This window comes from Pinus tabuliformis, chromosome 7 (genome assembly GCF_031772625.1).
Source record: "Pinus tabuliformis cultivar Carrire ecotype Pingquan chromosome 7, CPIR1, whole genome shotgun sequence".
NCBI classification, from domain to species: domain Eukaryota; kingdom Viridiplantae; phylum Streptophyta; class Pinopsida; order Pinales; family Pinaceae; genus Pinus; species Pinus tabuliformis.
Window position 1 is genome coordinate 1,549,417,241 of NC_142293.1, and position 11,750 is coordinate 1,549,428,990.

An 11,750-nucleotide genomic window follows, 5' to 3' on the forward strand; every position below is an offset into this window, starting at 1 on the left:
CCTTGATTCTTCTCCCATAAGAAACTCTTAACGTTGGCTATTACGGTATGAAGTGGCGCAACCATAGCTGAAAATCATGGTATAAACTTCCATAGATATTACAATGCACTGTGTGACATTAGTATGATCTAGCCACTTGAGTATGGCCTCAATTTTCGTGATATCTATCACGACCTCCCATCCACCTCACTGAGGTTCAAATCTAGTAAATCGACATGTTAAGCTCTAGAAAAGAGTGAGTTATGTGGCTCTCTTTAATGAGTGTATAATGTGGCACACATCTTAAGCTTTTGAAAAGAGTAAGTTATGTGGTGAGATAAGATGGAGGTTGATTTCTCTCTGTGGGCAGTCTTTAATGCCCTTAATTTTTGTCAAATGGGCTTAGCTTGAATGCTTGAGTGGAATAGCAATATGCTCCCATCCAAAATTCAAATCCAATAAAATGACATATTAAACTTTTGAAAACAATAACCTGTATGATACTCTTAAATGTGTATATAATATGACATAGATGTTAAACTCTTAAAAGAAAATCTATATAATACTCTTAAATAAGTATATAATATAACACATGTTAACTTCTTAGAAAAGCATAATCTATTTAGAATTCTAAATGAATATATAATGTGATTTTAATATAGTACTATTAACTTGACTATTACCTCTAGGAAAAAAAGAAGAAGCTAATTTTATTCTAAAAATAAAAATAAAATATAAAATCCTTTCGCAACATACAATTAAAAAGAGATAAAGTAAAATAAAACATATATTGATTCTCATGACTCCTAATTGTCAAGGTTCACCATTTTCCATGTTTAAAACAGTTTTCGTATTTAACAACTTTCTAGATACACAATTTTCTTCATCGTAATATTTTCCCTGAATTAGAAAAGGCCAATATGCTTGGACCAACCAATTACCACAATGGCTAAGCATTAAATGCCATCGTTACAGTACCTTTTAGTTTTTCCGTTTCTCATTGGCAGGCAATGAGAAACTCGTACGCAATTGAGGAAGTTTTTAATACAGCCAATTTTCTGGACGCCAAAGCATCAATGCAGGAAGGAGTAGTCTTTAACGCGACTTTTTGAAAGCCTTTCCGGCGATTTTTTCCGGTGAAAATCCGGCAGTAATTTATTGGAATCCAAGTTTGATAGCTAATTTCTGCACAATGAAACCGTCCCAGGGGTTTTTCAGGGTGCTGAATCCGAATATGCAGTTAAAAAACCATTTTAACTGCAACAAATCATGATTTCATCTCAATTTCTTCCGCCGGATTCCGTCACCGGAATCTCAAAAAGTCGCATTATAGACAACTCCAGGCAGGAAGACCTCTCTTCGTACCACGTCAATTTTTTAATGAAATAACCAGAGCTGAATGTCAATTTATTTATGCTGGCAACAGTAGCTTAGATTGCTGTTTTACATGATTAATTTTATTCAAGTAACAGTCGCTTAATATAATTAAGCTTAGAGATTGCTGTTTTACAGCGAGGAATGTAAATAAGGGGAGCCGTTCTCAATGGCTCCAGCGATTTCTGCTCGAAATATTCGCATAGCGGCAGGCGGCAAGCATACGGGAACCACTATGCCTTCCACTCCACTGTTATTTCGGTACGGGATGAAGAAGCTCGACAAGCCAGCCACTGTACCCACTCCACTTTCTGCTGGGCCGCCGTAGGCTGCTCTTCCCCACCCGAAATCAACATCTTCAAACCCGATTTTGGTACAGTCCGACACCACATAGGTGCCAACTACTGTAAACAGAGGGCGCCCTCTCAACTCCATCAAATCGATCACCGACCGCATGTACTCGTCGTTCACACCCATTTTTGCTTGGCGGATCAATTTCACAGCGAAGGACAATGGTTTGCTTGCCAGTTCTCCTGCGGTCGTCTTCGCGCATGGCAAACTGATAGCATTGCCATAGAAATTTTTGGGAAGAGGCGGGTCGAATCTCGCTCGGGCATCCAGGGTGAATAAGAGCCGAACTTCTTGGTCCACTGGCAGTTGGAGAGCCCTTGTTCTCAAACGCCACAAACATGCCGATAGAGCCTCAAAGGTCGGGTACTTGCCTTGCCCTACAGCTTGTCTCTTCAGCGATTCAATCTCCTTTGGCCCGAAAAAAAATGATTCGTGAACCATCTCGTCCACATTCATCACTTCGCCGTCCTTGTCTTGGATTTGATCATATTCGTAGTGGGGGAATTTAACTGCAGGATTGGTCCGTGGTCGGAGGAGTTCTCTTTCCCAAACTGGAAGAACCGAAGGCCTGGTCTGACCCTTGGCCATTTCACCCAGAGCTTTCAAGAATTGAACGAGGCCAAGGGCGTCGCTCATGGTGTGATTCAAACGAAGGGCGGCACGTGAAGAAAACAGAATTTAGACTGGAATATGAAATGAGTTCATCGGAGAATGAAAGAATTAACCTGAATGAGAAGGAGGGGAGAGTTGGTAATATTTTGTGAGCCTGGCACGTCGTGCAGCAGATCAGTCCAGCACGGGAAGGGTGGGTGCAGGTCTCCGAATTCCTCCATAGAAATGTCGGCATCAGCTTCCACAAACAGCACGCCTTCGCTCGTGCAGTCGACGACAAGCTTGCCGAAGGGCGCGTCTCTCAATCTTCCGGCAAAAGGATAGTAAAACACCAAAACCTTCGCCAGCCCCTCTCTGAAAACTCGAGCGGGGTCCTCACCTTTTTTCGAAGGATCGAAGCGATAGAACTGAACGATGGGAATATGAAATCTCAGAGTCGGTTGATCATCTATATTGGAAAGGTATAGCAACCCTTCGGAGTAGGCACGGAAGCAGCGACGAGGACAGCCGGCTTTCTGGTGACCTTCATATTGAGAGTAGCCATGAAAACAAAGCTATCAATAATCAATCAAAGCCTACGAAACTGAGCACAAAATCAGAAGCTGCCAGAACAGAATGCACTGCGAAGCAGACTCAAGTCAAAGGAATTCGAAGATGCTGAATTTCGAGATGGAGAAGACGCTGAGGCCTGCATTTGGTGCGCCGATTTATAAAGTTCGAATTGGAGCTGACCGGTTCAAACAATTCGAAGATTTGAGCACGAGATCACCATAAAACTGAATTGCTTTCGAAGATCACCATTGAATTGCTTTCCAGTGTCCTAATGTCTCGGGCATGAATGTTAACGAAATGCTTAACATTCTTATACGTGTAGTTAAATGTGATGGATTTGGTTTAAAAAATTGCAGGCTGAATGTTGAAGTTAGATTACATTAAAAAAAATTTCAGAGTAATTATTTAAATTTTTTAAGTAATGTATTATTTTTTATTGTTTAAATTGTATTTTTGAATGTTAAATAAAATATATATAAAATCAAATAAATTTTTTATTTTTAATTACTTTATTGTATATTATTTTTTACTTCTAATTACTTTAGAATAATTTTTTTTTTTAAACACAAAAAAAATCAACAAATTTGTACATCACAAAAAAGATCAACAAATTTGTACATCTCTATATAAAATAAGTTTCTCAGCTCAACAAAAAATGCTACACAATATTAAGAGATTGCACTCTCATTTGTTTTGTTTGGAATTATGAAAGAACAAACTCTTCCCAAAGTAGTCTAAAAATTATGTTTTCTTGCCCGGAAAGTTATGGAAATTCCTACCATATTTTGAAAAAATCAGGCAGGGATTTTTGTAAATCCAAGTAAAAGTTGTTAAAATTCATTTTAGGTGCCCTAAACATTTTTGATAGTGCTGAACCCATTTCCACTATCAAAAAGATGATTCAAACACTGCATCTACAAGATTTTTTTGTCTCGATTCTAGCCACTTTTGACTGTCCAAACTTCCTAGCCTTGACAACTCCTCGCCAAAAACTTATAACTAGCAATTGTCCCAAAAGGTACAAAGAGAGGCCGATAGGATTAGTAAAAGGAAGAGACTTCTATAGATAGTGAAGCATATATAAAGCTCACTAGTGGCGAAGGCAATAACCACGTTGACCATCCCGTACCAGCACATTTGATATTAAAAGAACAAAACCAAAACGAAACCATTCATATCAATATAGTAAGTGTAGAACGCGTTCATACTTAAAGCTCAATAGATTCAATAGATTATTGGAGAGAAACAAGACTAAAAATATTTCGTTCCCTTCTTCTTCAAATTTTTTTTGTTTGACATGTTAGAGCGATAAAATGAATAGCTTAGCAAGCAAGGGATCAATGTATAGCATGTAGACAATGAACGAGAAACATATGTAGTGACTCTTTACAAATGTTGATATTTATATTATGTAAAATGTAAATGGAAAACATACATATGTTGGAATGACTGCAAGAGAGTATTTGCACTGAAAACTACAGGTTTCATGATAATAACATGGGTGTGTAATTTACAAAGATGAGACAATTAGTTGTGCAGAAATGTTTGTTTATGTACAAACAGGCGTGGTAGATGAAGCCCTAAGAAAAAGTTCAAAGGCGGTAAACAATAGGTCGGTTTGAAGCGGACAGTGGTTGAATGTCAGTGAGTGCTTCCTTGCATGCAGAGGCATATTGAATTTCTTCTAAATTGATCAGTATTGGTTGCAAGCGTTGAACACCGTTGAAGTAATCTGTTTTAATGGAAAGTGTTAGCTGGAAGCGGTGCCCTGAAATTCGGCCACAAATTTCCTGTAGATCAGTTGGTTCGATAGAAAGTAGGAACAGGTCTTTTGCCATGATGCCCATGAGCTCGTTCCCTGCATCATTGAAAACTGTGACGTTCTGTAGATTCCCGGTGTGGTCATGTAGCTCAATTTTAAGTTTGTAACGGTAGTCACATTCTAGGAAGTCACCGTTACATTTTGTACAATGCCAAAGATTGTTAGAATGCTCCACAACCTTCTTCATGCATTGTTTTCCATTGAAATCTAGTGGACATGCTAGAAAGTAGAAGTCGTCCATATCAAGAGCAGTAATTGTTGCTCGAACTGAAACCCAGATTGCTTTATCAGAGGGTTGCATGCCAGCAATTTCATGAAACGTCTTTCGTGGCAGGGCACGTTTTGAAGCAACACCATAGTTTCTACTCAAAGATGGAGAAGAAGAGCTATAGCCGGTTTCACGGAACCATGCATGTAATTGGTGAGTTTCTTCAACTTGTGGATTTATTGTGAGAGTGCTCGTTGGTATTGTCCCTATTGTGGTGCCATTAAATTCAGACACGCGGCCTCCTTTGATTGCAAGAATTGGTGGGTTGTCGAAAGAGTAGAATTCAAAAAGATGTTGTCCTATATAGTCACAGTGGTCTCCCCATAATGTTACATCAATGCTAAAACTGACTTGTCCTTTAGTATGAGTGTTTTCCTTAATGTTTCACTTCCATCTTTTCGTCGAATTGTTGATGCAGGTGACGTGGAGGTAACAACACCAATGACATCCACATTTGTATTTGGAGTTGCACTTTTTACTTCAGCAATATTCTTGAAGTGAAAGCTCTGGTAGGGAAACGTTGGATCATCTGTAGGACATGGATTGATAGTGGAAGCAGCAAACAAGTAAATCTCCCATTTGTTCTTGAGGTGGTTGTAGTTTGGATTTGCTTCTCTCGCTGTGCCATTTGATACAATGTATAGTTGCCCAACCTGAATTAGATTGTAAAGAGATTCGGCCAGTTCAGCAAATGCAGAAAGGTGGATCTCTTCCTTATCATTGTTGATAAGGTCAAATCCGAAAACTTTTCCTGAGCCTCGCACATTGTTGTATGCCTTCAATGATGTCTTCACAGATGCTCTACCTTGGATAGACCAATATTTTCGGTAAGGGCTGAGTGCCGTGAATGGAATTGTTGTAGCTGTTGCCAGAGTTGGTGGAGTAACTACAGAGGGCAAGGTATCTTCAGCTGACGAAGAGCTAAATTGGGCTGAACCCGCCTGTGCATGTTGCAGCGTCGATGTGTCCTTCATCAACGCTGCTGAGCGCTTCACAACTTCAAGCTCAACGACTCGGATGGACCTTATGTAAACAAGTAAGAAATGAATTAATAAAGATTCCATTTTCCTTCTTTTGATGCAAAAAACGTCTAGGCGGGAAAAAGTAAAAGAGGGTGATTTCAAATGGTGGGCCTTACGAGGAGTTTTGGAGCACTGTGCAAGCTGCTTTTTTGAGCAGAATTATTGAGCCAATTTGGATGTCTCCAGAGACAACTTGTGGGCCATATGCGGATGGTAGCAAAGTCTTATGTTGATGTGTTCCATCAGATAGAGTAATGTGGAAGTGCGAGGATGTTGTTTTCAATGAGGTAACGGAACCTACATCGATTATCTGAAGTAGTGGTTGAATCTCGGTGCAACCATTCAGCAGTAGAGGAATGGCATTCGGTGTCAAGGTTGTCTCCATAATAGAACAAGAGGTTTCTTTTTCCCGTGATAGGAGTACCTGCAATTCATCAATTTCACCACAATACAAAATTCTAGTCAAAGAAGATGTGACATGAATGCAGAATCTAATCTAAGAAGGCTAACTATTGATGGTGAAACAATAATAAGGGCACAACCTACACGGGGAGGAGAATAACCTCTCATATTAACCACCCAAGGTAGTCCACGTTAACAAAATGCTTGTTATTTGATTCAGGGACAAGCTACATATTGTTCAAATTTAGAAGCACCTCAAGCGGCTCAAAAATGCTTATAGTCTTACAGTACCGGCAAAACATCAATGAAATAGGAACATTTCCCAGCCAATCCTAATACTGATCCTACACATTAAGAGATGTGGTTCAATCGAGGCATTTGCCATGTATTTCACTCACTTAATTTACCCTTTGCAGACCCTTCTAAAAGGCTGACTGGACTCCATATGGCTTTGTAATAATTTATGATATATTAAGTATCCTGTGAACAATGCACAATTTTTTTTTCTTTAATATGCTATATTCGGGTGTACTCACTGTGGTTGTGCATTTCTGCACATTTTAGGGATGTTGAATAGCATCCATTGCATATAGTGAACACGCTATTCAAACACCATGTATAGCTATTGAATCTGAAAGTTCACACATTCCTTCAGTCCAGGAATATAGAAGAACTATCTAGGGCCAAGCTCATGTTTGTAATAGGAGCTATCTGGGTCCTCCCTCTTGTCAGAAACAGGACCCTGAAAACAGCGGCCAGACCATAACAACAATCAGATTCCATCAGTCACACAACGTATTTCGCTCACTTAATTTACCCTTTGCAGACCCTTCTAAAAGGCTGACTGGACTCCATATGGCTTTGTAATAATTTATGATATATTAAGTATTCTGTGAACAAGGCACATATTTTTTTTCTTTAAAATGCTATATTCGGGTGTACTCACTGTGCTTGTGCATTTCTGCACATTTTAGGGATGTTGAATAGCAGCCATTGCATATAGTGAACACGCTATTCAAACACCATGTATAGCTATTGAATCTGAAAGTTCACACATTCCTTCAGTCCAGGCATATAGAAGAACTATCTGGGGCCAAGCTCATGTTTGTAATAAGAGCTATCTGGGTCCTCCCTCTTGTCAGAAACAGGACCCTGAAAACAGCGGCCAGACCATAACAACAATCAGATTCCATCAGTCACATAACAGTGGCCAGATTGCGGACTATCATGGGCAGTTTCTATTTATTTGCAGCCTGACCAACCCATCTAAATGCAGCGATCTGGAAAAGAGGAGTAATTCAATTCCCATTTTCTTTTTGTACAAAGTTAAAAAGAGGGAAATGGAGTATGATGTGAAAGGGGAAAGAATGTGGGCAGTTTCAATATAATTTTAGCCTTACCAACCCATGTAATTTCATGACCTGAAAGGAAGGGCTTTGAATGACCTCACCTCCTACCTATCCTTAGGTGTGGACAATCAAAATTTGCTCTAAAAATGTGTGCTCACACCATGTTTTGTCTACTGGTATTGTTAGTATGTCAGTTTCTTACGCACCACACATGCAGAATGCAGAGTAGAATGACATATGTTGAAGAGAAATTGGGAGGACGAAGAATGGTACATTGGTAGCAAGACAAAAATCCCTCACAAGGTGAAGAAAAAGTACATTATGTAATGTGCATAACTTCCTCTGTATCACAACTTGTATCTCTCCTAATGAAAAAAATACAACCAAAATTACATGCGTGAAACAAAAGAAAAGTGACTGGTAATATGAGTAAGATACAAATTCCTTCCAAGGAGAAGACAGAATACATTCTTGCCATGATAGAACACAGCAGACAAAAGAAACAGAAGAAGATTGGTTAAAGAGAAGTACTTAGAAGGAGAAGAAAGAGTGAATAACCAATATGATTCCAAAATGAGTAGACGCACTCATTTCTGTTGTAGAGCACATTTTTCTTTTTTTATTATTTGAATAGATATACAGGGAAAATATGAAAAACCAGAGCTCAATACATATATAAATAATCTGACTAATGACAGATCGCATGGTGAAACGTTTGCAGAGGCATCCCAAAATCAGCATGCAAGTGCAAATTTATTTTCAGCGTTAAACTAATACAATTTGAGTATACTAACAAACTTGGGTTAGCCGTTGTACTCAATTCTCCGTTACCAACAAACCCAAAATTCTCACAATACGGTTCTAAGGTCATCTGCTAAGGGTTCCCTTAAGGTTGGAGATTTATAGTGGAGTCCAACAAAAAACTAATTAGGCTGGTTGGGTGAGTGTATTCTGCTATATACCTGCATGCTGGAAACCATGGCTGAAGTAATGTTGGGCTGCATTTTTACAAGTAATTATGCAGAGATTGACTTCTGTGGATTTCTAATCAGGCAGACCAGCTGAAAATGACTGACTGTAATTTTGTTGTTTTGAAGGATGAATAGAATTCCCACTGCTTATTTACAATAAAGAAAAAAAATAAGGCATAACTTCAAATATCCAAAACAGAAATTCCCAAGGAAGTCTCGAAAACAAATTCTAAAAACTTCAAAAGCAAAATAAAGCAGCTACACAGATACATGAAAGCCTTGTTTTTGAAGAGGATTCGAAAAGATCTTCATTGCCCTCTGGTTAGTAACAGGGGCTGTTGGCTGTTAATGTTGGTTTGCAGTTTATCCATTGGAAAGGAATATAAATGATAGAATCCTCTTTAATAACGTTACAAACTTGATCAGCTTGGTCACTTTTCCCATCTATTCCTTCAATCCATATTTTGTAATTTGTTTTGTTGTGCAGCCAATGACTATGAAGTTAGTACGAAAAGAAAAGCCTGCAAAAATTGTACCTGTGGCCGAGCTGAGTTGGAAGAGAAATAGACCATAACCACAGAGCCAGAGACCTCTTAACCACAGCAGTGGAGCACTGTTTTAGACCATAACAGCTTTTCCCACATCACACGGTTAACAAAAAAGTGCTCAGTAAGAATACAAATAATCCCAAATTCAGCATCTCTAATGCTGCTTGTCTCTGTTGAAAGCCAAAGCCAGATCAGATCTCAGACAGATCCATCGCTATATAACACTACTGTTAAATTCTAACCCCCTTCCCCCAACAAATTTATTCTTGTCAAGGTCAAATAATTCTACAGTAGACCTGCCATAGCTTCTTTCCTCTTAAAAAAATTCCAATTTCATCACAATTGAACTTCATAAGTACCATTTGAAGACCTTAAACTTTAGCTTAATATTACATTTGGAATCAGAGATAGCACTGGTAGAGGATTTTTTAGTACCCGAAATCACAGCAGAGACTCCATTGCAGTTGATGTCTGCTCTGACTTTATGAGAATTCCATTTCCCCATCTTCACTCTCACACGAGTCTGCAAATCCACATCCAGCGTGATTTTCCCCTTTGACTGTGCCGATTTCAGTTTCTTGGCATCAGAGGCGCCAAGGGCCAGATTTTCACTCTTCAGATCGGCTTTCAGGACCGTGGTGTTCTTTGTCCCGTGGTAGAAACCAGGAACAGAGCCGTCTGCGAGATCTAGGTTATCTATTGAAACTTTTACAGAAAATGTATCGTAATAAAAGGTCACCTTCTTGTTGGGATTCCCGGCGTCCATTTGCAGGACGAATTGGTACCTGAGATAGGAATCTTTGGTGACATTGAACTTGGGGATCTGCACTGAGGTGACTGTAAAATTGGGCTGATGCGGCCTGTAGATAACCCATAAAACAAACCCTGTGATGCCCGCAAGCAAAAGTATGGCGAGGATGAACGCGATGAGGCCGACGAAGCAGAGGTAGCAACGGTTTCTGCGTTCTTTAGGGGGCGTCGGGCGGAAAGCGGGAAGGGCGGCACTGTACATCTGGCCCTTCGTGTATGCGCCATTCAAGTTCTGGACGCCCGGTCTGTTTGATGGGAATGCTTTTTCCGCCATGGATTACACACCACAAATTTCTCACACAGAAGACTGCAAAACACGAGACTGCAAAACTCCCGGTTGTGCCATTCGGAATCCGATGCCACGTGTCAGCATGAGGAACAAAGGGACGACGAAAGCCTAAATATACAAAATTCTACATTCTAATTTCGAAATTTCAAAACAACACTCAGAAAACCTAATAATAACGTTTCAAGATGATCCTTCCATCAAACTGAGCATCCATTGGTCTGGGAATCTGGACACCGACGGCCTCCTTAAACACTCCCTTAATCACGTTTCTCCATTCGCGTCGGAATATCGACACCGACAGCTGTCCTTTAAACTATGACGTTGGACTGCTGACGTAGCGTATTCTTGCATCATCGTCTGACAGCCGTATGGGGTGTTATAATTGCAACCGACTTTTAATCCATCTTTCAGTTTTTAGCACATAATTGCATGGAAAAATAATTAAAGAATTCGTTTTTATTATAGCTGTTTGACTCTATCTCGAATAAATTTGAACAGAATGGTATCACGAGGCGACTAATTAAAGAATTCGTTTTTATTATAGCTGTTTCACTCTATCTCGAATAAATTTGAACAGAATGGTATCACGAGGCGACCATAGAAATTCTGTCTGACAAGTTTTTCCTGAATCTAATTATATTTTTTTTTGGAAATTCTAACAAGGTTTTCATAAAATCTAATTAAATTTTGTTGGAAATTTGGTTTATATATCTATTTAAGAAAATAATAAAAATTTTGGTAAGATTTTGATAAAATCTAGTAAAATTTTTGGAATGTGGGTTTCGAGATAGAGTCAAACAGCTATAATAAAAACGAATTCTTTAATTATAGGGCTTAATCTATTTCTACCATCAGTAAAGTTATTCGCACTCCAACAACCCATTTAAAAAAAAAATATCGGACTACATTTGGGCAAAAAAATTGTCATCTAGACTAAATTCTAGCCTCAATAGACAATGCCAATTTGAACATGTATTATTGTACATATAAACATCCACACAAATATAATTTGTAAAATGTAAATTTTAGTTCTTATTAATTTAGTAATTCAAATTTTATGAGAAGAGCTAAAAATAACAACTACATATAAAAATAAAAACTATCCCTTATTATACCACAACCTTAAACAAATTATGTCAAAATAAAAATGTTTTATGGATTAAAAATTATATTTAATAAAAATAGCATTGAATAAAATTAAAAATTAAAAATAAAACATATAATTTTAAAATTTTGTTGTTTCGTTAAAAATAATTTGACATATAATTTTTTCATTTTATTATAATGAAAATAATATATATATATATATATATATATAACTTAAATGGCATGTTCATCCAGAAATTAACACCATTTCGAAAATAAATTTATAAAATAATTTAAACTCCCACATAAAATTCA

General features: G+C 38.2%; 1 protein-coding gene and 1 pseudogene across 1 annotated transcript; both read right to left on the reverse strand.

The window, feature by feature from the left end:
• Positions 1-1,485: 1,485 nt before the first annotated feature.
• On the reverse strand, positions 1,486-2,860 carry LOC149253808 (benzyl alcohol O-benzoyltransferase pseudogene; annotated as a pseudogene).
• Positions 2,861-9,288: 6,428 nt separating this feature from the next.
• On the reverse strand, positions 9,289-10,445 carry LOC149253809 (NDR1/HIN1-like protein 6). Its single transcript, XM_089456933.1, has one exon. It carries the CDS (start codon positions 10,332-10,334, stop codon positions 9,600-9,602), a length of 735 nt encoding a protein of 244 aa, XP_089313059.1. The 5' UTR covers positions 10,335-10,445; the 3' UTR covers positions 9,289-9,599.
• Positions 10,446-11,750: the final 1,305 nt, after the last annotated feature.

What these genes read in the sequence shown, in the direction of transcription:
- LOC149253809 (XM_089456933.1), bottom strand. Translation starts at nt 10,334, where the DNA reads ATGGCGGAAAAAGCATTCCCATCAAACAGACCGGGCGTCCAGAACTTG.